The sequence below is a fragment of the Channa argus genome, chromosome 19 (assembly GCF_033026475.1).
Source record: "Channa argus isolate prfri chromosome 19, Channa argus male v1.0, whole genome shotgun sequence".
Classification (NCBI taxonomy): domain Eukaryota; kingdom Metazoa; phylum Chordata; class Actinopteri; order Anabantiformes; family Channidae; genus Channa; species Channa argus.
This window is the reverse complement of record NC_090215.1, coordinates 19,947,947-19,974,291: the sequence shown is the minus strand read 5'-3', so window position 1 is coordinate 19,974,291 and position 26,345 is coordinate 19,947,947. Positions and strand designations below refer to the sequence as shown.

The 26,345-nt window shown below is 42.4% G+C and overlaps 1 protein-coding gene across 1 annotated transcript in view; it reads left to right on the top strand.

Annotated features, from left to right (window-relative positions):
• LOC137104706 (sodium channel protein type 5 subunit alpha-like) overlaps window positions 1–26,345 on the top strand; it is a 160,993-nt gene that overhangs the window by 21,277 nt on the left and 113,371 nt on the right. The window contains exons 2-6 of the mRNA XM_067486299.1: window positions 7,935–8,099; window positions 8,248–8,391; window positions 11,772–11,892; window positions 19,688–19,775; window positions 21,287–21,415. Of these exons, the coding sequence (XP_067342400.1) occupies window positions 7,977–8,099; window positions 8,248–8,391; window positions 11,772–11,892; window positions 19,688–19,775; window positions 21,287–21,415 (605 nt within the window). The 5' untranslated portion in view covers window positions 7,935–7,976. The remainder of the gene's footprint in view (window positions 1–7,934; window positions 8,100–8,247; window positions 8,392–11,771; window positions 11,893–19,687; window positions 19,776–21,286; window positions 21,416–26,345) is intronic.

Sequence of the window (26,345 nt, the reverse complement as noted above, 5' to 3'; positions counted from 1 at the left end):
TCAGTCTCCGTGAAGACTAAATCAGTCTACAAACTCTCTATGATGGACACCGTCACCCGTTTTAATGGGACCCTTTAAAGTCTGGGTAGATATCAGTTCATCTTTATCAGTGTGGGATAAAAGTACCAGCTGCACCTCACTGGTCTTCTCCTGTCAGACCCTTTTTTAAAGTCTTAATGTGTGTTGTAGGTATTTTTGGGTTTTGCTGGTGTGGTTACAGTACGACTGGTCTCTGGAAGCTTGTTTATGTGGGATGTTATAACGTTTTGCAGAGTTGTGTGTCTTTGTTACAGAGGCCATCTAGATTATTGTGGTGTTGATGAAACCGTGCTGAAACCAGCCAATGTAGGAAATATACAAACAAGTGCTGTGCAAGTTCACACTTGACAGGAAGTGGCTCAAAGTTAAACAATAAAATGGACCCGATGAACTTTTTCCAGACGCCTGGATGAGTTTTTCTGAACCCGCTAAAGACTGAATAAAGCAGCAGTACAACAATAGATGTAGCACCACTGTAGTTCACAAGCTCCAGTCTCAAACTTCACTGTGCAGCAGAGACGAAGCTCCGACATCACAAGCTTCACAAAGGTGGGATGTTTCCTGGCTGTGGAGCTGCGAAGAACTGTCATCCAACAAGGAGCCTTCAACATGACGCACGGAGGCGGCTGCATGTCAGGGTCACCTCCCCCTCCCTCCTCACCACCCACCCCCACCTATCCTGAAGCAAAACGCTCCCTGTGGTCCTCTGCCAGCTCAGCTTGGCTCTCTGCCTGATATCAGTGAATCATTTCCTGCAACTGGGCAGCAGCAGCAGCACGGTGACAAAATGTGTTTTCTCCTCTCAGGCTAATTGAATCGAAGGTGCCGCATATTCACTGCTGCTGCCTTTGGACAGCAGCGTCCGGAGGCGTTTCTGTGCGAGTTTTTGCTCTTCAGCACTGCACTGGGACACGACCCTCTACTTTAGACAGACGGGCTTGGTCCTGAGTGATGTCATTCAATGAAACTGCCGTCCTCCAGAAAACGAAGAAGCGGCATACAACCGTTTGCATTGTGACAGGGTCACTTTCTACTGTATGAAGAGCAACACACAACAGTGGAGAGTAGATGGACGTGTCTACTATGAGCAAGACTCGTTTTCAATTGCAGACTGAGTTTGCTTTAAACCACAACCAATTCATGACCTCATCTTTGTTTATTATTGTAAACACGACCTTGATGGAGCTCGACCTTTGACTCATTCTGACTCCCGAGGTGATGGCTCAGGGACCCAAGACGTCAGAGCCTGTGAATGAATCGTTACAGTGAAGATTTCTGGTTTGGAACTGACGGAGCTCAGCTGAAAGACTCCAAACAGGCAGAAACCGAGCAGAAAGAGACACAATTGCTAAAAACACACACACACAAATTCTAGGATGACAATCAAAATGGCTTCAAAATGATCCCAGAGAGAATATGTGTAGGATGTGTGAGAGGACATTTACCTGCCAATTTCTCATATTCAATTCATGTTATTTCTTTATTTAGACTCTTTCTGCACAATTTTTAGATTTTGGTCGTAAACTGAAATAATAAAAATGTGTTCACTGCATGTACATGTGACGTACTCTTATTTATTTTAACTTTTATGAGTTAATTAAATCAATCACGGTCATTCAGTCTGAAGTCAATATCACATGTTCAGATTCGACTGCAGTATTCAAAGTGTTTTATGAAGTTTAGCTTCAGTGTTTAATGTGTTTTTGCTTCAGAACATAAACTTTTAGAGAAATTCAAAAACATATTAGGACAATAATTGAGTTTCAGGTCAAAATAATTTGCACCACTATCAACTGCAGTTTGCATGTTATTGATTATAAACTGGCAAACAAATCATTGTGGAATTCATCCACATAAACCACTGATGCTCAAACGAAATACATATTATTTTGCTCCTGATTTGAGAGTCAGTTTACCAAAACAAGAAGTTGTCATTTTTTTGCTCTGCTGTAAAAAGTCTGGACACTGCTGATACTTTTCCGCTGAGCAGCACAAGCGCTCGCTCTTGGACAAAACGATTCACATGAATGAATCTCCGGTCACTGACTCATGAAAGCCGACACCACATGATAACGTTTCACCCTGCACATTGACACTTTTACACAACATAGCTGTTTAAAAATGCAAACATTGATTTTGTTTGTTTTTGTTTTACTTTTTGCACATATGTTGAACATGTGTCTGGAGTTTGAGCTTATTTGACTAAAAGACATCGTGATACAGAAAAGAGAGAGAGGATTTGCTAGAGGTTGGAGAAAAGCTTGGAGGAGAAAATAACAATTCAAGTATGTACACACACACACACACACACACACACACACACACACACACACACACACACACACACACACACACACACACACACACACACACACACACACACACACACACACACACACACACTGTTTCTAATGAATAGTGGAAACAGAACAGAATATGCCTGCACCTGCAAAACACACACACACCTACACACACACACCTACACACACACACACCTGGCTGACCAAAAAAAGTCAGATGCTGTTCCTCACTATAGAAACATCCTGTGGTCTTAAAAAAAAACATGGTGTCTCAGTTCAGACTTAGTTTTTCTTTGAAATGAGGAAATTGTTTCGTAATGTTGTGTGTTTGTGTCGTGACTTTCAGGCCTTTATTAGACACAGAGATGATCACAACACCGTTTTGTTGCATATTGTGGCAAAGTTTGGTGCTAACGTTTGTGGCTTCCAGCCGCCACTAGCTACAGACTTTTTGCATTGTATGTTCAGCAGTGTCGTGATACTTTACGCCTTGACAAACAAACGTGCAGAAAAGTGACGTCTTCATCACTCACAGTGTAACAGTAAAGTATTACAGCACAATTAAAGCTGAAAACAAGCGTTTAGATTAATGGAGTTTGTAAACTAGTTATTTGTGAGGTGGAGACAGCACAGCTGCTATTTGCTGTTTAGACCAATATAAAGTCCCAGTGAGCCCGAGACCCTAAATCCATCCACCCTGCTCCACCCAAGCCTCCCTCTCCTTTCTCTGCACAGCCCTGGGAATATTTAATGTTACTAATCCAGCTAAAATACTCCAAGAATGTCAACTTGGATTAAACGTGTACAGTTTTCAGGAGTGTGAATTTCTCGGACATGGGCAGTAGTGTAGTAGCGTTTCATGTTTAGCATTTTAGGTGCACGTGAAATACAACTTTTTGTGTTGAGAGCCTGAACGTGGCTCTGTGAAATATGGAGGACGTCGTATGAGGTGTTATATGGAAACACGCCGACATCTATGTGTCTGCCTGTTTGCTTCAGTGTGTCTGACTTTGCATGTGTGCGTCCTTCCTGAGGGCGATGCTTGTTTGGTTGGTGGGTCGTCTATGTTGGTGTTTTGACCCAGAAATTCATCCCATGTCTCTGTCTCTCTCTCTGTCTCTCTCTGTCTGTGCAGTTAAACTCCATCTGTTGTTGTATCTCATGCTTCCTACATTAAACCATTTTACTTTGTGTTGCGAGTGAATCAAATTTTCACTTTGCCCTTGAGCAAGGCAGCTGCTAAATAAAGACTGAGCCTACTTCCTTTGAGGTTGTCGTCCGCCATGTGAACTGAGCTGCGAAATCAGACACTGTGATACAGCATTTCTGCCTGTATGGACACTTTAGCATGAGAACAAATCCATCTCTGTTTCTGTTGTTAAACATTATGTCTGTGTATTTTGCACTGAGCACAGGTTAAGTTCATGACTTCTGATTACTGAATTTTATTTTTAAACGAAATACAGGTTTGAATTTGAGATGAGCTTAGACATTTTGGTCGAGTAAAGAGTAAGAACCAAAGAAATAAGAAAATGTTTGTTCATTTGTCCAGTGTGAAAAGCTTGTGTCTGAATGTTCCTGGACACTTCTCCTGGCTGGTACTTGTGTTGGATTAAATTGCAGGTACTGATCATCAGTCTGTCAGTACAGGGTCCTGGAAACGGTCCTGTGGTCTGAAGGGGTCCTTAGAAAGCTGTGTGAGCCATCGAGTGCTGCTCAGGGCGCCACGTTTCCCGTCATGAATCATTCATAACGCCAGTGTTTCTGACAGATTTTAAAAAGGTGTTTATGGCACGTTAAAAGCAGGGAGCGACATCAAACTGGAGCTGAATACAATGTGGCTGTAGACATGAACATGTGTATGTTTTTGCCCTTCGAGGACATTTGGTTTGTCCTCACTTGGTTTTAGAATTAAGGGGCAAATTGGGTCAAACGTAAAATGTAGCTTAGAATGTAATAACGGTTATGATGAGGCCTGTAGCTGTGATGGGGATCTGAGCTTGTGACTATTGATTGGAGTTTTTCTCTGATTCTGAAACGGTTCCGTCATTATATGTAGAACTCATTTAACTGGAAATACTCAGTGATATACACTCCCCTCCAGAGGTATTGGAACAGTGAGGTTAATTCCTTTCATCAGGGGCAAGAAGTGGAAGGTTTTAGACTTAAACCGTATAGAGCTGCTAAAGAGGAGACTGAAGGGAGTGAGGCTGCAGTGAAAGCCGGGATAAGCATCTACAAAGCAAGTGGCCAGTGCCACTGAGCGTCAGTCCATCTGTTTCATGCTGCACTTACACAGCCAAACTGCCACCAACGGGACCAGGCACAGTTGTTGCAGGTTGCACTGTTGTGATGCCTAGTTACATTTCGGCGTGTCAGGCTACAGAGTAGGGGTCTGCAAAGGGTGTGCAGCTATGCAGAACCTATGTGAGACCTGCAGGTATAAATCAAGCAAGAGGCGTTTAGGAGACAGGGGTCAGAATGAATGTAAAGGGAGCAATGAGAGATCTATACGCTGACAGTGGGTTGACCTCAGACGGAAGCTGACAACTGTAATGATCTGCCCATCAACGATCACTGCACTAATGTTTGTGTGACAGCTGCTCATTTCCGAGCTATTCAACCTATTGGGATGCAGATTTCCTCTTCTCATAAGTGGATCTGCCTTTGTGTGGCGATTTTACAGGGAAAGTACTACATCCTCTGTCTGTCACAGGTCCACTCGATCTGTGAGGTGTTCAGGGAAAGCACGGAGTGTAGGTTATCCATGGTTCAGGTACACAAAAAGCTCAGGAGTCTTCACATTGAAACAGATCCAGCTGGCTTGCTGTTCTTTCAGCTTTGTCGCGTAAATGAGCCCAGATGTTCAGACATCTGCAGATATTGAGGAGTCAGAGGAGAACAAAAACAAAGCTAAAAGAAAGACAGCATTGTGATTCATCAGGTGAACACAAGAATCAGTCCACATAAAAATGTTCAGCCAACCTGAAAGCAGAGTGAAACCTTCCCCCCTCCCTTTAAGGGGCCTTGGTGTCTCAGTGGTAGAGCATTGGGTTGGGATGTAGAACGCAGGGGGTTTAAATCCCACCCCAATAGTTGTGGCCCCACCCAGCCACCAAGAGCAACCTTGGTGCCTGGGAGGGTTGTGGCAGGAAGAGCATCCGGCGTAAAAAACACATGTCAAATCAATGTGCGGAACGTGCTCCGCTGTGGCGACCCCTCAAGGGACAAAACCACTGATCTATCTCCCCCTCCCTTCACCATATGGGTTGGGGTTAAGAGTCATAAGTACCACGACTGCAAGAGGGATTCGCCACTTACATTTAAATATAGGTAGAAAAATGGGCGTTTGGTATTTAGTCACAACAATATAGCAAAGGAAAAAGTAGAAATGCACTTTTGTTCTATAATCATCTAAATTCATCTTGTGACCTTAGAAATGAGTTATGTCAGAGGGTCCTGACAAGTAGAGAGGTAGGAACATGTGTGTACGTGACTGAGTGTCAGAGCAGAATGGAAACCAGGACCACGACCAGCTCATCAGGGCTACTGTACTTCACATAGGGGGTGTGTGTGTGTGTGTGTGTGTGTGTGTGTGAGAATGATGACAGCTTTTGATAAGAATGGAAAACAGAGCCAAATTATCCTTTGATGTGGACACACACACACACACACACACACACACACACACACACACACACACACACACACACACACACACACACACACACACACACACACACACACACACACACTTCAAAAATCAGATTTGGGAGCTGTGAGGAATAAATGCATGACGGTTTGAAAAACGAGGCCTGTCTAATCATTCAATTAGGATCCGAGGCAGATGGTCACACACACACACACTTGTTACACTCTTTGTCAGTCTTGTCGTCTTCAAACTGTTGTTTCTGTGTAAACCTAGTCTCTCTCTCTGTCTCTCTCTCTCTCTCTCTCTCTCTCTCTCTCTCTCTCTCTCTCTCTCTCTCTCTCTCTCTCTCTCTCTCTCTCTCTCTCTCTCTCTAACTCTATACTCGATCGCCCTATTGTCCACCTGCACTTCTTTACCTGAGCATCCCATAATAATCTGCCTGGATCTATATTAGCGACAATAATCGTGTTTAATTTTTTAATCAATATGACCAAACTATGTGGAAATGTGAGCATCATATCACATCTGTACCGGAGGTTGACTCTCTCTTAGCTGGAAATGTTTTGCTCCTGGTTTGGGAGCCGGTTTTATCCTCCTGTGTGGTCCTTTCTTTTTCTCCTGGCCTGAATAGACTTGTTAGGTGGATGTGAGAGTAGGACATAGAGTCCTTAGGATGTTAAAATCCTGGCTTGCAACACCCCTCATCCCCCTAAAAGGGTCTTTAGCCGTGGCCTCCCAGGTGGATTAAAGGGCAGCATGGAAAATGGAGGTTTTAAGGTTTCACTCTCTCTCGTGCCGTTTATCTATATCCAAAATGTAAATGCTGTCGTCCTCAAGCAAGTGTCCTTCCTCAGGTGTAGGTGCACTGCTGGCTCTGGTCCCGATGCATTTCTTCTCCAAAAGGCCGGAGATTTGACGTGTTGCTATAGCCACACTTGGGTTGTCTATTTCTTAAAAGTAATAAAGTTAGAGTAATAGTTTCTGCGGCACTAATTTCTCATTCAGTTACTTTTGCAATATTCCAACAATACTCAGAAAACTTAGATCAGTACCTCGAACGCAGAGAGCGGTATCGCAGATACCCAAAGGTGTTTTACAGCTTGAACACAGCAAATCAGCACGTGCAATAAACTGTATGTTGGTAAGACCAGATCAATTATGAAATATAAACTAGAACCTGGCTTTAAAAATAATCAAATCTTAAACTCAACCCAAAGGGAAACATTTAGCCAAGCGGCTCCAAATTTGAGAATTAATGACCAAAATACTGTACAGTAGTTACAACACCTTGGGTATCTGCGACGCCGCTCTCTGCGTTCGAGGTACTGGGCAGGTGTGATTGCGTTTCATCAGGTGGAAGTTTTTCACGCTGATTGCTGCCTTTTCAAAGGGTCCAAGCGGCCGCTGAATGATGAGCGAGGTGAAGCTGGGGGCCGTCCCGAGCAGCAGAATCGCTGTCTCGCCACTGAAGAAGTCGTTCAATCAGAGCTCTGTCGCGCGCAGACGCTCGAGGCTCTTGAATTAAACGTTCCTCATCTCATGACTCAAGGACTCAAAATATACTCAAGTGTTTAACCAGTCAGCCACTGCCAATCTGTACTAGTGTGATGAATTTCCCTTCATAATTTAAGGGAGAAAACCAGAGAGATTCATCTTATTATTATGAATGTTCCTGAACTGTTTGTTGGCATAAATTTGTGTTCAAGGTTAAGAAAGGACCATGATTTGACAGCAAACCGCAGCCTCTCGTGTCAAAATCTGCTCATTCAGACTTCATCGCTCTTTAAAATGCATCATCTGGTGTTTTTTCCTCCTATTATAGCTGGTATGGGTTGTAATAGGCTACTTGCACAGATGACCGTTACAGTTTGTAAATTGCAGTAATCTTAACAAATTTGATTCCTTCTGAGTTTTAATTGGTATCCTCGCCTCTGTGTGTGTAGCTGGTATACTTGGCCAGTCAGCAGCAGGATCAGGATGAGAAGATGGCTGGCTGTGTGTTTCCAATGGGACCAGAGAGCTTTCAGCGCTTCACGCCGGACTCCCTGGCGGCCATCGAGCAGCGCATTGCCCAGGAGAAGGCCCGACGCAACAAACACTACCAGGAGGTACACACACTAGGCAAATATAGAATAAAGTGAAATGGGAATCAGAAGATATTGGCAGGTAAATAAAATAAGGATGTGGGGGAGCTTCAGCAGCCAGATGTGAGTTGTTACATACTGTAGGTGTTGATGTTGTTTGTGTGTGTGCCAGGACCTGGGCGACGTGCAGCTCCCCCGGCGCCGGGCCGACCTGGAGGCAGGAAAACAGCTGCCGCGAATCTTCGCAGACATCCCATCTCATCTGGTGGGCGTCCCCCTGGAAGACATCGACCCGTACTACTTCAAAGACAAGAGGGTAGGCCGACTAGAGAGAGAGTGTGTGTGTGTGTGTGTGTGTGTGTGTGTGTGTTATACACTCCCTCTTTCCTGTTGAAGAATCTCTGGAAGATAAATCGACTCCTTCCTTTACTCCTAAAACTAGCTTGTGATTTGTGCTGTTCTCAGAGCTGCTTGTTTAGTCTGAATTTTCCTCTTTAGTTGATGACATAAGGCAGATCTGAACACAGCACTCACTCTAGTATGCTGAGCTAACATAGCACACTGAGAGTGTGTAGAGGAAGTCGTCTTAAATTTGTCCAAAGCAAATTCTGTTTGGCTGGAACAAGTAGCCCACTTAAGACAAACACACTCAAATGCATTTATAAGACTGGACAATTTATTTTGCAGGTAGATGAAACCTTGAATGATGACTTTGTGAGCATAAAACACAGTATTTGGTAATGTGGGTATTCAGTGCAATTTTAGGATTATGAGAGATACGGAAGGTTGAGTCATCTGCATAAATGATCAACAGCTTTTAGCTTGGTCCCTTCAGGAGTCGCCACAATTGAACGTGTTCCACACATTGATATGGAATTATTTTTCTTAAGCCACTTGCCCTTCCTCCCACAACCCTACCATTTTATCTGGGACCGGGACCACGGTCACCCTTCGTAGCTGGGCGGAGCCACACTTGATTGGGTGGGATTTGAACGCGGCCTTCTGCATCCCAACATCAAGCTCTACCACTAAGGTCACTAGGTCCCATGTATTGTGTCATCTGCATAGAATAGAATAAATTAAGTTGTGAAATGAAGTAGCTATAAATATGTTGCCACCTATCAAAAAAAGGAAATGCTGAAATAGTTCAGTGAGCAACTGAAAGAAATCCACTCAGATTGGTCTACAGTTCTTTGAACCAGTAAATAGCTGTTATCAGGATCCCAGAAGTGGCCTAGTAGGGCCCCAAATGTTCAGGACAACACATACAGACTGCAGAACTGAACAAAGTTAGATGAATACATGTAGGCATGATGATCGTGGATAAATGGTTGAGACCTAATGTAGTAAGTTACATTTTATAAAGTATGTGCATGTTTACGTGGGTGACAGTTGAGAACGGCCATTTAATGGGATGATAAGCCAAACAGCTGCCAAATGAACTGAGGTAATGGCACATAAAGGTGGGAGATGGTGTCACTGTCTCCCAGAACACAGGATCTGATTCCTCTGTTTCCAAGAAATGAACACATCAATTTTAGTGTTGAGTTTCATTTTTTCCTTTTTTTTCTTAAAGATCTGCATGGAATAAAACTAAAAATGGAAACTCATTCAGACCAGATCAAACTGCACTTTGTCTCCTCGCTGCCTTTTTAGCATTTGGGGTTTTGTCTTTCTCCCTTCAGAGGGTTTCCTCACCCTGCTGTCTCATTCCATTTCTCCGTCTGTCTTCTCTGCTCTGCTGTTCTGTTTTACCTCAGGTGTGTTTGTTTCCTTTGGGTTTAAACACGAATCCAGGGTGAACACACACCCACTCATTATTCACGGTGTGTGTTTATGTTCTCTGTGCTCAGTGGTCTGCAGGAACACTCAGAGTTTGGGGCATTTAAAAACAAATCCAACGCCTCCACATCCTCGTCTGGAGCTAATTTCCCTGGACACCGTCCGAAATCATACACAGGCTTGCGTCCCTCTGTGTTGGCCCCGAGAGAGACTGGAGACCTGTCCAGGGTGGACTCCAGCTCTCGACCAATGACAGCTGGGATAGGCTCCAGCCCCCCCCCCCCCCCGTGACCCCTATTGGGATAAGCAGTGAAGATAATGGCTGGCTGGATGGATAAAGTACTAAATGGTTTTGTCTAGAATAAATGATGAGGAAACATAATTGCCACTGGGATTATGTTACACAGAAATGTGTTTCCAGTCTTGTAAATGCTAATAGACTTTGGTTAATGGTGATCAAACAAGGAAATAATTTTACATGACCTCAAATCCCAAGTTCCCACTGTGATTAGCTTTACTCAACCACTTTGATTAAGGTAGGGAGACTTATTATAAGTATTGAAAAAGCACATTGGAGACTTTATCTCATAATTTTGACTCATTGTCCTCGTTTTTTTACGCTGTATTCATTTACATTTAGGTAACCTCACTATTGACAGTTCAGTTTTTTTTGGAGTATTAAGGACTGACGTGTGTCACTGACTCACAGTGATACTGCAGGTGACCAAGATTAACCAAGACTTTTTTCTTTAACCAAAACCAGGTGCGGTGTGACATAAGTCAAAGGTACAGTTTTGTGGGGAAACGTCCATCATGGTGCTGCCACTGTTAGAAACACAAATGTTTCTCGTGTACATGTAATTTATAGTTTTGTGAGTCCGGGTCAATGAGGCTACAGCCAAAATGCCAAACAATAGGCGCCTCGGTTTATAACAAGATGACACAAAAATTTAAACAATTCATTGTTTTTCCAAACAATATGTCTCCAAATGACAAAGGATGTCTATTATTATCTATGCATTTCAGCCCCAAACACTAAACAGATGGGTTTTATTTTATACATAACTCACAGTTAAAACAGCATGTCACAATGTTAAAAGTTAAACCGTTAAAATAATATCACAGTTTGGTTTTTACAGAAATTACATGCATTGTTAAGGCAGTCGTCCACAGACCACAGGGTCAGTGGTTCAATCCCCAGTTCCGGCTATATGTTGAAGTTTCTCTGGGCAAGACCCTGAACCCCTAACAGCCCATTCCCCTCCCCAGCTGTGCAGTGCCGGTCCAAGCCCGGGAGAAATTGGGGAGGGTTGCGTCAGGAAGGGGCGTCCGGCATAAAAACTGTGAAATCAACGTGCGGACAATGATCCGATGTGGCGACACTGAACTCACGGGATAAACCGAAAGGATAAAATAAATAAATAAAAAATAAACATAAACGTACATTGTGAATTATAGAACCACCAGCCACTCAGCTAACGGCTCTATTAACCGCCACAAACAAGAGTGAATGCTTTCAGATCAGTTATAAGCATTAATTATTAACAACAACGTTGGAGTTGCCATATCATGTCAATTTGTTAGAATGGAGAAATGACCACTGGGACTAAAATCAATCCATACACAACCCGTTGCATTTAAAACTTTAAATTGGGTGGTTGCTACAAAGATTGCCTGTAGTTGTGACATATTACCTTTATGTGGAATGAATTATTAGAAAACCACAAACCTATGACCCATTGATCACAGCTGTATTACAAATATTAACAAATGGCAGAAGATGATGAATGGCTGCCAATTGAATATTACTGTATATTGAGTTATCTAAAAAGCCTTATGAAATTATTTATTAGCCACCAGATTCATTTTTACAATGAATATAATATGTTCTGTCTCTGTGTTTCTGTTTTGCAGACCTTCATAGTCCTGAACAAAGGGAAGGCCATCTTCCGTTTCAGTGCCACATCTGCTCTCTACATCTTCAGTCCGTTCCACCCCATCCGCAGAATCGCCATCAAGATCCTTGTCCACTCATATCCTTAAGCGCTTTCTGCTGCTGCTGTACAGTATGTGCCGTGCTTTCTATGTCCTCTGTGGTCCAATCTGCGGACTGCAGGCACGTTCAGATGTCTGTTACAGAGCACTATCACTGCAGCCTGGATGGGGTCAGCATGTGTGTGAGCAGACCCTCTGAAGGCTGTATGGGTGATAAACAGGCGAGAGATGGATGGTTCGCAACTGCAGACTTCTGAGGCTCAAACCCAGTGTTACAAACTAGAGAGAGCTAGAAAAAGTGTGAGGGAGAGGGAGTCTACTTGTATTCTGGGAAACGGCGGATCCAGTTTTTTTTTAGCTGTTGAATCTCGGACTTCTTCTTAGAGCTTCATAAAACTTTGAAAGTTGGTTGAGCAGATTCATGTTTGTTGGTTTCAACTTCTCAAAAGTGAGAATATTATGGTTTGGTAAGTCGTCACGATGAAATCACTTATAATCAGCTGTAATCATCTTTTAGTTGTTTAGTTTATTTTTGGGGGATGACAATTTTTTTCTCAACTAAGACAAAAATGATGGCAGTATTTGATGTTTTGTTCATTTTGTTTAAATGTCAACGGCTCGGTTTTAATGTCTTTCTGAAGAGGAAAAATTGCAATAATGTTGGCTGCAGAATGTGATAGATGACAACTATAAAGACACCAATACTTGTCCCAAAGACATTTTCATCCCAAAGATTGTGAATCAGCTTATGTTATCCCAAAACCAGAGCAAATTATCTTTGATGCCGACTCCAGAGCTGGCAGAGTGTTGTCAAATGATTGTAATGGTTAAGAAACTGTCCTCACATAGAGCTTTACGAGGTATCTGGACAGTTGTTCCTCTGAATCCAGTGTGGGCCAAACACGAGAGCCACAAGCTCTGGGGCTTGGTGGTCCCTGAGCTGCCCTAGGTGAAGTATTGTGTTCGTGCATAGTTTCAGATGATCTGTTTGTGGTGCACAAAAGTATTCAGACATTGTGCCGCGTGTATAAATTGCTGACTGTCCCACTGATTCTGCTGTTATATGAAGGATTAACTTAGGAAAACGATGCGTGTGGCCATAACAACACGGTGAGCTGAGCTCCAGTGGGAGGCCAACACGAGAAGCACTGAGGACGGTATTAATGAAAATAAGGAGCAATAACATCTGATAATATTACCACATCTGGACTCTGGCGTCTGGGAAAAACCAATAAACCTCTTACGTGGTAACACCTCAGCACGTTGTCCTATGCCGCTCGCCCTGGTCCTTTGATCTAAACAAGCAGTGAGGAGACATTTATTTCCAGTGTGGACAATTACAACATGCATTTTTTACTATTTTCTTACATTTTATAACACAAACAATTAATGGATTTGTTGTAAGTTATTTTTAAAAATGTGTCTCACTAGACTTGTGAGCACAACACTAAAGTCACTGGGGTTTTTAATCATGGAGCCCTTTGATTCTTAAAGGTGGTTATCAAGCATTTTATTATGTTTTGTTTACAATTTTATAAATGGGATATTAATGCGAAAAAACTTGACTTGGCCCAAGTACATTACAGGAAAGCAAATTACAGTTTCTTTAACGATCAAAACCATAAAATAAGGGACTTTGACATTAAGTGGACTTTAATGAAAAGTTTCTGTAAAATACATTTTGAGTCATACGAGTGTCCAGCAAAAACATTAAAGGGCTGTTTAAGTTTGCATATAAAAAAGGTAAAATGCTGTTCTCCCCTCCCCAGTAACCCTTATTAACATTAAGCTGAAGAGGAGAGAAATCTAAATATGAGGTCATTTTTTTTGGAATACAGGAGGCATTTTTTTCACATTTATCTCACTGATTACAGGCTCATACGATATTATTCAGGACACATTTTATTAACACTTCACTGCTGCACAGTCCTCACGTGGCTGCTTAAAATTGTTGTAAATCTTTCCACATCCAGATCCTCTCTGAGGTGAGTGTGGACTGGATCCTACAGCCGTATGGTTTCCAGGCACCAACAAAGGAATGAGTGGATTCACCAATCACATCAACCGTGTGTGTGTGTGTGTGTGTGTGTGTGTGTGTGTGTGTGTGTGTGTGTGTGTGTGTGTGTGTGTGTGTGTGTGTGTGTGTGTGTGTGTGTGTGTGTGTGTGTGTGTGTGTGTGTGTGTGTGTGTGTGTGTGTGTGTGTGTGTGTGTGTGTGTGTGTGTGTGTGTGTGTGTGTGTGTGTGTGTGTCGACCTCACGGGCATATTTCTAAGCCAGATATCACGTCGAGCTGTCAGCCGAACCATAAACGCAACCAGTAAATATTACCCAGCCTTCATCATGGTGGTCCACAGAGTAATTTCCCATCTGACAGAACCTCAGGGGTCCTCCACCGGCTAAACACTTGAGTCCTGACATTTGACCTACTGCCACTTTAAAGTTGTCAGGGACAGAATATCAGAGTTGTTCATTGTGTTTTAGATGTGTTGTGATGACATCCACTGTATGAAGACGGGTTTTTACGTCACAACCCTGGCAGCATTTCCAGGCTCGGGACCAGCACTCAAAGTACAACGCTGAGTGGCTGTCCCATCAGCTGATAGTCATTTAATACAATATTTAAATTATTATTGCTGAATGCTAACAAAATTTAAATGTAACTTTTCAAATACAAAGAAAACTGTTTTCAGTTTCAGTTAGAATCGTAATGTATTTCCAGATGTTACTGAAAAGCTCTAAAGGCTCCAGCTGTGGGATTCTTAGCCTGTCATGTGTCCCATGCCACGCTCCAGCTCCCCGCCGACGTCCAGACGCCGAGCCAACGTGACAGATAAGACTTCACACCCAAAACTCAACAGCCCTTCGCTAGACGCCCCCTCTCCTCCCCTCACACTCGGCTATTTTTACTGCAGGAGGCGGCTGCTGGTGTTGAGCGATGTCGAGCTGGCTGACACCATGCTGTTGTCTTCAGGGATAAGTGGGTGAAGAGGTCAGCGATGGAGGTGTGGCACTATTGATGTGCCGTGTATGTGTGTAATATAATGAGAGATGAAACAAGAATTACAATGAGTGTGTGTTGAACTGGCCGAGTTGCTGTAAGAGAACAACTTATGGTGGTGAAGTGTGTGTCTGCGTATGAATGTTTTAGAAGTGTGTGTGTACGTGTGATCAAGTATGTTCTGGATTTCTGCCCGACCACACTGGCGCCAAATTGACAAGCTGTGGTGTGAGATGGACGCGCACACACACACACACACACACACACACACACACACTGAGAGTTGTGATATTACAAAACAAAGATTCTCTATCATGTGTTTTCTTTCTCAGGTGGTCAAAATGCATCTGTCTGACTACATGTCCCACAGGGCCTTGCTCTGAAAGACGTACATTTGATTTGTGTCCCGCGTTGCTGATTGCAGAGCTGCACACTGGTGCCTTTTGTTTTTATTCATTTTATTTGTTTAACCAGGTGAGTAAACCGAGAACCAGTTCTCATTTACAGTAACGACCTGGCCAAGAGGCAGCGTGAAGGAAAGATGGAGATTTCAAACAAAAGAGAAGCAAATCAAACTAATTCAAACTTCATCATGTCAGTGCAGTGACGTACATTAAAAGTGGATAGTTAAAACGAGTACAAGCATCGTGGGTATTGTTTCTATTGGATTCTTAAAGGAGAAGATCAGGAGTTTGCAAAAGATTCCAGTCATTTGTTGCAGAAAACTGATTACAGAGTTATGAATATTGAGAAGTGAGTGTAAATATGAAGGGGTTTTACCAATAAGCAGAAACCAGTGAGACTGTGTGCGGGAGTGAAGTTCACTAATGATACAAGCGGACAGCAGTGTGGTAAATAACATCGGGTTTATGATGGAGTTAACAACATTAATGTTGGAGCCCACCATGGAGGACATTTTAACTGGGACACTCTACCTGTGGCAAACTTCAATCAAGACCAGGCAGTTGGTTTTCTTTGTGTTTAAACTAAGTGAACATCAAAAAGTGCGTTGAATACCACTGAAACTGGCCTGCAGGAAGGACAGTGCAGTGGTTACAGATTAATTGCTCAAACAAATGTATGTAGTCGTTACCAGTGACATGTGATGTTGTTAATTCTGATTTGTGTCCCTGGTCTAAATCAGAGCAGCAAATGCAAATTTCATTGTACACCTTGTATGTATAGTGGCAAATAAAGCTCTTTAGCTTAATTTACCTTTACAGTGAACTTCCAGTCCTGAGGAAACATTCCAGATTGTAAAGAGCAGGCAGGAAAGGGGGGTAGGGCAGCGATGACATGAGCTGCTACCTTTAGGAAGAAAGCATCCAGTCCAGCAGGTTTGTGAGTGTCCAATCTAAGCAATTCTGCAAGGACCTCCAACTCATGTCATGGCTGAAAGGAGAATGGGGAATCCTGGGGTAGGAGGGTTTGCTGTGTTGCAGTGCATGTGTCAGACCTTGCAGCTTCAAATAGTTGTTAGTTTTAGCAGTAGTGTAAAGTAAAGTAAAAGATTTTTCAGAGTTGCTGACAAAAACAAAGTAGTTAAACACTATTGAAATTGATAAATGTACAAGTCTGGTCCAGATGTGTTACACACGTGCATCTTCACTAATGTTGTTAATAACGTCTTAACCAACATCTTAATTAATGTGCTATGCTTCATGGATGACCACCTTCCCAACTGGGCTACAGCCTCCCACACGTGTTCAGGTTGATTCATTCTGCCTGTTCACATCCTCCATTTCCTCTATTAACCAGTTGAGCCATTAGGTAGTAACAAAAAAAAGACGGAAAAATATTTATGATGCACAGAATAACTAAAAATGTCCATAGTTGCTTCATTTACACTAATGTAGTAAATTAGATTTTATCAGTTGCAATAAGAACCTGCATCTGAAAAATAACTAAAGCTGCAAAATAAATGTTGTGCCGCGCAAGTAAAAAACATCAAATTACACATTAGTAGTCCATGTGTGCTGCATGCGTGTGCTGCTGTGAAAAACAAGAAACAGCCAAAAGCCCCGACACAGAGGTGTGTGGACAGGAGACGACTGCTTGCTGCTCTGGGTTATGTACAGGAAGCACACTGAGCTCAGGTGTGTCCCCTGCTGCTGATGAAGCTCTGCAGCCCTGAGGATGAACAGAGCGGCAGCAGGGTGCAGCAGCGTCTCCACACCGATCAGAAAACAAGCTAAAGTTGCAACATGCAATTCTCATGCTACTTTTTTACATTTTAGTTTTTGCATGTTGTTTCAGTCTTGTAGTGGATTGATAGGTGCACGTGGTGCTAGTGCTGCTTTGGCATCATATTGTTCACACGCATGGATGGATTGGAATACAAAGGGCCCCGGGGCAAAGAGGCCCCTCCACCGCTGCCATATAGGACCCTCAGACTGAAAGAGTCATGAGCATTGTGCTGCTGATAGCTTGAACTTGCCCATTGTAGCCTTGTAGTGTGTGGTTCATGTGAGGGTGCAACATCGCATCTCTAATTTAATTTGCCACTTATTTATCGTTTTTGTCTCTTTGGGCTTATTTTGCATCTTTTAATTGAGCTCTGTGACTTTAGAGCAGGAAATGTTAACACTCAGTTCATATTGTGGCTGGTGGAGCCGTTTGTAACCCATAATTATTTGCATTCCAGTGTGACAGCAGTGTTTTGCTGCAGTATTGGCATTAAATCTGCATGATTTTAGCACCTCTGGGTCATTTTGTTAATGCTGGACTGACACTGTTTGTGCACTGAAGCAGTTCTAAATGCAGCATATTCTCAGATTTGGAACAAGTGTCAGATTTTGAATATTGTAGCCAAGCAAGTGTCCTTCATTTCCTTCCTGTTCCACTTTCAAAATAAAAGCAGTCTGTGGAGCAGCTAACTGAGCAGTGATGCTAATTGGAGCATTACATTTGAAAAAGGTTTGATTTGAGCTGATGAAAACCGATAAAAGCAGTAGTGACCCGGTCTTTAGCTCCTTGAACGAGCTAATATAGAGAGAGAGAGAACAGAAAGAATGACAGCAGGGAAGCAAGAGAAAATATAGAGATAAGAAGATAGATCCTGTGGTGGGTGTGGGAGGTTTAATGACATTACCGGTATGGTGGCCTGGGAGGTCCATAACAGCAGGGTTATCATTACAGTGTAATTAGCTCCTGGCTCTGCGGCAACGGCGGCGGGGGGACATTTACGTTGTTTGTCAATCGGTAACTGTATTATCACCGCCTGCCACTGTGCTCCTGCAACATCATTACAGCCAGCACTCAATCAACAATTACCCCGCCGCTCAAACAACTTTCAGCTGGTGTTTGGGCCACTTTCACGCGGGGAGTATGTTCCCTCTGCCAAATTACAATAATTATGATTCATTTATAGCTGTGATTGACATCTGAGCGAGGTTTCACGAAGTCTCTCCCACCTCATCATGTATAGTGCGCTGAACATGCAGGTGAAAGTGATATTTAACATGTACTGCTGCCTCCTGACAGTTTGGAAAGTTACTGCTCCCCATTATGTGATGATTAGACGAGAGCGGGCCCTTTCTCCTGACGGTGCTGTTAATGGCATATTAATTTGCTGTATTGAGTGTGGCAGGCATCGGAGGGGAGCGCTGAAACTCTCATGCTAACTCGGCACAGCCTTTCAGTTCACTTTGTCTTTATTTAACCCTAATGGGAAATCAGTGAATGCATTTTTAATGAAGCACAGGTAAAATCAGTTTGGCGTGCAGTCATGCACGCACAGTGGCCAGGAGAAATGTTTTTACACTTTAGGTGTTTAGCTGACATTCCCCACAATGAGGGGAACAAGTCACACAAGCTTCAGGTCCTCGATCGCCAGCGTAACGCTGAGCACATTTCCATTTTCCCTTTGAGTTTCTGCTCTTATCCACGGTGACTAAATTACAGAAAAGTGCACTAAATTGACTTACTAATTCTCTTTCTGGCATTTATTGTCCTCTGTGCTAAACTCCACCCAATTGCTAACAAGGTATAAAGATTATTAGCAGATTTGAGGTTATCAAAAGTCAAACTGCCAACATTTAATATTCTTTGTGCAGCCTAAACTGTATTTGGCTGCTTTTTTCTTTGACTATAACAAAGATGAAAGTAAGATATAACAAAATGACATAAAAGCCCAAAGTGTGGGAGTTAAAATGTAATTGGACAGATACACGCAAAGTTATGGTCATGGATGGATCACTGAACAAGGCCACTGAGCACAGGCCCCGGGGCCTTAAGAGGTCATGTGGCCCATGAGCCAGAGGGAGAATTTTAAAGAGCTCAGTTTAAAGGCACACAGTGACCAGAAAGACGTTCAAACAGGAACATTTATCTGCTCACAAGGAGCACGAAAGACCAGAACAAACACAAATTCCCCAAATATGCACAAAAAAATGACCCCAAAACACACACGAAATGACACAAAAGACTTCTAAACTTACAAAAACAAACCACACAGACTCTTGAAGACTAAATAAGGGGCTTCCCCCGTCTTTGCCCAGTTGGCCTTTTTCAATGGAGTTTAACACTCAAACAGTGTCAGCATGCTGTGGGCCGGCAGCCACGATCACTCCTGAGACACAACAGACCCCTGGAGTAACAGCAAAAGACTTGAGGGATTCATTGGAGTTTGTTACCATCTCGGTTCATCAGTTAACCAGCTGCAAAACATTGAACAAGGATTGTATCTATGGCAGGACGTGTGTGTGTGTGTGTGTGGGGTCTGCAGTAGTGGATTATGGGTTTACGCCACCTTACACCTTACGTCTGTTTTATCTTTGACTGTATGTGATATATAATCATGATGTGAAACCTTGTTGTTCCTTAACCTGCTCACATTATTCAGTTTGTTCATCATGTGCACCATCCTGACCAACTGTTGCTTCATGGCCATGTCCGAGCCAGCGTACTGGGCAAAATACCTGGAGTAAGTACAGCTTTTCTGTTTGTGTCTGTCCACTGCTTCCTGAGAGATAAATTATTTTCACACACTTCCAGCACTATGGCGTTTTTCAAAGGTATATTGTTAATTGAAAGCGAAAAGGAGCTGGTGGTGTTGAGTCCCATGTGTGGTTGGGTTTAGACAAGGCAACAAAAGTGCTTTGGTTGATGAGAGAAACGTGTCTGAAGTCACTGTTTTTCTAAGTTTAATCATTAAATGTTTAATAGCTTTAGTACATAAATGCGATGTTATACTAGGCTGAAAAATGCTGGGAACATTGGTGTTTTCTAATTAAAGTGGGAAGTTGAAATTTCTGAATTCCTTAAAGTGAAACACCTCTGCTCACTGGGGGAGTGAATGCTGTTGTCTGTTCCACTTGTGTCTCATGAATACAATCATACACACAATACAGTCTAATGTCTCTCTCTGGACGTTTTGCTCCGGCCCAAAATACTGTATAATGCTAACCTGGCTAGAGCTATTATGAACCGGAACGTTGTCAACTCTGGAGGACGTACAAAACTGTAATCAACTTGTAATTTTCTTTCCCATATATTTACAATTAGAGTCTAGCTGAGCAGGAAGTGACTGTTAAAGAAGCTTGTAAATCACATGGCTGATGACATTTAGAGCAAATACACAACTGGAATTAACCAGTTTTACCACAGTTGTGATTATATTTGGTGTGGAAGCCTCTTTGTTTAGAAACAGGACGGCATTTCTTGCATTTCCTCTGTTTTAGAGATCAAATTTAGTTGTCAGAACACGAAGGACAGCAGCTGTTGTGACCCTATTTATCAGACCCGATTCTGATCACAGACTATGCAGTGATTCCTTTCACTTGCATTGTTTTGGTGTTGGGGTGGAAATTTCACAAACTTCCCTCTAAACACTTTCCAAACTTCAGTCTAAACTATGTTTTTCCCACGAGTGCTCATCGGTAAAATGTAAGTTTTCCACCTCTCAGCTGCGTCGGCCTCTGCTGCTGCTGGGTCACAGCTGACGTGACTGACTCGCTCCCTCCTGTCTGTCTGTCTTTGTACGGTTGAGTTGACTCCTGTCGGGTCAAACTTGTTTCTGGGGACAAAATAAATAAGTGAAGGATGTTTGGCTGAGGCTTTGTGCATTTTATGAATATTCATCCTGCCCCTCTCTTCTGCTTCTTTTCCATCCATGGCCTTTTTGTTTTCCTTCAACATTTCCCTCTTTGCTCTTTTCCACATCTTCACCTCTTTTATCACCTGTCTCTTCTCCTTACTCTCCAATGTTCCCTCCCTGCTTCCTCTCCATGTGTATCCTCCTAATGCTGGCTACTTTTCACCTTTGTCCATCTTTAATTCTTCTTTTTTCTGCTCCATCTTTTTCCTTTTCCCTCACATCTCCTCACTTCTCTTCACTCATTTCCACCATTGTCCACTTTCTCTTTGCACCTCTTTCCTTTAACATCCATTCCTTCATTTGTCATTTGCTCATTTTTTGATCCTCCCATCTCTCAGGTATACCTTCACAGGTATATATACGTTCGAGTCTCTCATAAAGATCCTGGCGAGGGGCTTCTGTGTGGGACCCTTCACGTTCCTGAGGGACCCCTGGAACTGGCTCGACTTCAGTGTCATTGTCATGGCGTGAGTGAAACACACACATGCTCAGTCCCTCTCACTGCAATTCTAATATGCTGTGTATATATTTTTAGCCTCTAAGTTTTAGCCAGAAAGTTTTCGGAAGTTTATTTATCAGCAAGCAAGAAACCGCACTCCTGAGTTTCTGCCTCAGTTGTCTTTTCTGATGATGAAAATAAACAGGAAGTGTAAAGGAAAGATTTTAGGTAGCAACCAGTTAGGACCCCGATTCAAAATGGACCCCCCCTCCCCCCGACTTCCCTAATGATGACCCTCCGCACTCTCGGGATGTTACTATAAATGGGTACCTCCATTATCATAGCTAAGAAAGTCCAAAACTAAAAACCCACATGGAAAGTGTAACTTGGAAAGCTTTTAATGCAAAACGTCTCATCAGGGGAAAAAAACTGCCAAGTAGAAATGACTGGAATGAATCAGCAGAAGGTTAAGTTATGTGACAGGATGAGGGCTGTGGAATTAAACATAAAGACTAATACTAGCCCGTCTCTGTAGTCGAGGTACTTAAACTTGGAAATGCAAAGTTTGACATTCACAGCTAAGCAGGAGTATATTAGTTAAACTCAGACACATTTGCAAAGTGAGGAGAAACTCGGCTTTGTAACTAGTGTTAAATGATGTTTTGCCCCATCGCTGGGCCCAAAAGAGGGTACGAGGCCCAAAAATGACATCCAACACCTTTTTCTAGCCCTAAAACCTCCAGTGATTTCAGACACACCATTACAGTTCATCCAGTTACAAAAACTAACTGGTTGTAGTAGCACAATGAAAAGCAAAGCGTGCGACATCATGCGAACCTGCTTTGTACCCACTCTTCAATGCTCCCTGACTACGGACACTAAGGAAAACCTAAACCCTCTCTTCCATCCAACACAAAAACATAAGATTTCTTTAATTTCATTTTCTTTAATAAAAATAAGATTCCTTGCAAACCTTTTCTAAACTTTATGACGGACACATGGACCATCTTCTGAAAGCCTACATTTACTTTAATACTGTAAGTACACTTTCCTTATTATGCTTCTAGAATTGACTTAAGATTTTAAATGCAGGCCTTTAGTCTAAATGCAGGATTCACTAAAGCATCTGAAATGAGGGATTCCTTCACCACTGTGAACTCCTCTGTGATCAGTTACAATTTAATAACAGGAAATCAATAAAAGTATATTGGCTTTATTTATTAGCTGGCTTCCTCTCCTCAGTGACCATTCTATAAAACACAAGTGTCTCTATTATTTTGAACCTTTAGCACAAATTGAATTTCAAATCGAGGCATTGACGTAATCCCTTAACTGAAGGATAAAACGGAAAAAACTGCATTATTTCCTTGAACAGCAGTGAGATGTGTGCCACAGTATCAGGAGGATTTGAACCCCCGGCAGTGTCTTTAGAGACTCACTGACCTCTGCTCTCCGTGGATAAAATCGGAACACACTTGCAAGTTGTCCTGTGTTGGGGGTCGGGACCATGGGACAACTGGTGGTCCGACCCTCCCCAGGAGCTGTCAGCTATTGTCACTGATGAGAAATAAGCCATCTTTCCCAATTTGTTTTTGTTTTTGATGTTTTTCTGAGCAATCAGTGGATTTCTCTCCAAACCAAGGTCACCACTTGATTAGACACCGGATTTGACAGAATGTTTTAAAACTGTCAGGGGTTTATTATCGACAGACTCACAAAATCAGTGTTGTTGTTTTTTTAAATCATGAGTGGCACTGAAATATTAACTGTTCATTATGTGGACACACGTGGATGTTAAAAAGTGGCTTAATTAGACATAAACCACAAAGATCTAATGTGAGTATTCATAATTCTATACTCTTTAAAGTGACCTGATGTACTATATATAGTTTTTGGCTTGTAACTCTGTTTCTAGCATCTATAATGCAATATAACTAATAACTGGTTTGGGTCCCTGGACCATCCCCCAATTCTGTCACAACCCGCCTTAAAGCCAGCGACGAGGACAGGGAATCATACACGTATGCTGATTGAATTAAATCTATTGTAAACTGAAAATAATCTTGTTAAACGTGTATATCAGTCACACACACACACACACACACACACACACACAAAGAAGCTGATGGGGGTCTATTAGGAAAGGAAGAGCAGGAGGGTAGAGGCCACTTATATAAGATGAGGTCCAACTTAGTGGGGTGCAGTTGGCTTCCAAAGCAGAAAGCCACGCCAGCCACACGAGCAGCCGGCAGAGAGGGAAGGATGATACAAGTGTATCATCTGGAAAAAAGCCCATAGGAATTTCAAGTAAAACTGGCTTGAAGATGATGCCTAAAAACATATACATATGTTTATGTTTTAACTTCCAGTAATTGTTTAATGCCCAGGTGGGCAAAACATGTAAATATGATATATCCATAAAAATTATGTTCATTTTGAAGGTATTAAACAAACAGAGGAGACCTGAATATCTTAACACAGGTGTTCATTGAAATGGGGAAAAGCAAATCACAAAAACAACCAAACACTGTAAGAATTTACAGTAATTATCTGGCAAAAAAGTCTGTAAAAAGAATTACAAGATTAACCCGTAGTGATGTTTTAACAACCTAAACTCTGGTTGGATATTTCTCCACCAGCCTCAGCTTGGAAGGAAAACAGCAGCATCCAACAATGGCACCAACACACCGTTTTTAGTTCTCATTACTAAAAATGTCAAGGTTTAAATGTCCTTCAGCAGTTGGCCTAGTTTGCTGCTGCTCCCGTTGTTGTTGTTGATGTGGAGAAGTTGGTAATACGCACAGAATTACTTAATATCTCCCTAATATCCCGAGCAACACCCCCACACATATACAAATGTTGGAGCAAGTCCATTTAAGGCCAATTCAGGTCATAATCTTTGGGCATTTGGGTGACTGACCGCTAATTTACCTGTTTTCCACTCAATTACAGTAAAGATATTTTGACTCCCTGAATGAGCAAAGTTTTACTGTTCATCTCCATTTTCAAATATCGGTCACATATTTGGTTCACTTTTAGTGTTGGATTTAGATTTAGATGTTTCTTTAATGAGTCAATACGACTTGTTTCCTGTCTCCAGTGTTTTCTCTGAGATATGAAACATCTCTGTTTTAAATAAAATAAAGCTGCACTGTAACGTGCTGTGTGGACACAGCTGTGGAGTCACTGTTGGACTAAAAATCATTGCAGACATACAGTCATAACCTGGGTGCTAATGGCTGCTTCACCTGCTCAAAGCTACTTAGTTTGCGCTCACCGGTTCGTGGAGCCCAGCACATACGTAGCGGTGGAGGAAAGGTGGTGGAATCTGATCTGTGGCTGGTGTCTGCAGGTCAGACTGTAGCTGCTGGAGGCTTCTCCTGCTCCCACGGTGCAGACGGTGACCCGCTCCTCACTGTCTAATAAAAAAATGTCACTTCTGTCAACTGTAGCTAGTTTGAGTTTTAGACAGTAGCTAATAACACTAGAATGATAACATACTAATTTGCATTAAAAACCGCAAAGAATTAGTACAATATTACAAAGATACACATAATAAGGTCTAAACTAGGTAGTATTACTTGTTTCCTGTCTTTGCCTTGTTAGTGACCGACCTGCAGCTTCACTCTGCAGTGTTGCTGGGGCCAGAACAGCTTAGTTAAACTGGGGAACTTGCAGTCGCTCTTACAATTAAGACAGTTTTGTTCTCTCAACCAAAGAAATGACGGTTGCTCCTCTGCCTCAGTCATCAAATGCTCTTGTCCTCTGCTCACATTCAACCGCCATAATCAACAGTATTCAGCTGTAACGTGCATCGTCTACAGTCAAGACACGACTTACCTGTAATTGTACAATTTGTTATTGCGGATAAATGCTGTTAGCAACTGTAATAGTTTTTTACCCATGATGCATTGCAACATAGTTAAACTTTGTGAAATGACAGAACAACGAGTTATTGTAGAAGTGTACAGTAGAAATTACAGCAATTTGATACAGTGAACAGAGAAAACACAAACAAACATGGGAATAACTCTAGTCAGTGTTTTTGTAGAAAAATAAAAGGGGCACTATTTGTCAGCGATGGCAAGCGGCTCCCTAAATTCACTTAAACTGTCAATTCAAGCCAGAGGAAAGACACAAACTGCAGCTCTGAGCCTTTTTCCCCCTCACAGCACCATTAGTGACAGCGACGCCACCAGCGACAGCCTGTCTTTTTGTTTCACAAGGAAAAAGAGCACGACCTGTCCACTTAGGTAATGGACTGACTGATGGAAAATCACTAAGGTTTGGGTTGGTTAGTGATCACGCGGCAATCAATCAGAGAGCTGGGCAGCAGGGGGCGCGTGGCGAGGGACACCGCCGGTAAGATAAATGAGCAGAATGAACCAAACGAATCAATAATTGACCCAGAGGCTCGTATTTGAGGTTACAGCATGGTGTAAAGAAGCGGGGTCCCCTTCACCGCCGCTGATCAGTAAATTGAAACATTGTGATGAAGGTGCCCTCAGATGGCGTGAAGCGATTTCGGCGGAGTAACATAAAGCAACGGGGATGACCTGCTGCCAAGTCCCCCACACCCCCAGGGGAACAATGGCTTCACTTAAAGGACAAATTCACCATTAAAACACTTAACACTTAAAATTGGTGATGAGCAGAGCTTCACATTCTGTCTGCAGTCGGTTTCTTTCCTTCAATGAATGTAAAACCCAAATTCCCAAGTCAACTGATGTTGGCTTTAGGTTTTAGGCATTCGAAATAAACGCCACTCATTTCTGAATGCATTTAATTATGCTTTTCAATATTTAACTTGGACAACGATCAGTGGTGAAGGAAAAATCTAAAGCTAAGGTTTAAACTAAAAAAAAAAACCTGATGCACAAAACGACTTGTTACTTAAACAAATGGACGTTTAAGTGTGAGGAGGTATTTTACTGATGTGGTTAGTTGAGCAAAGGTTA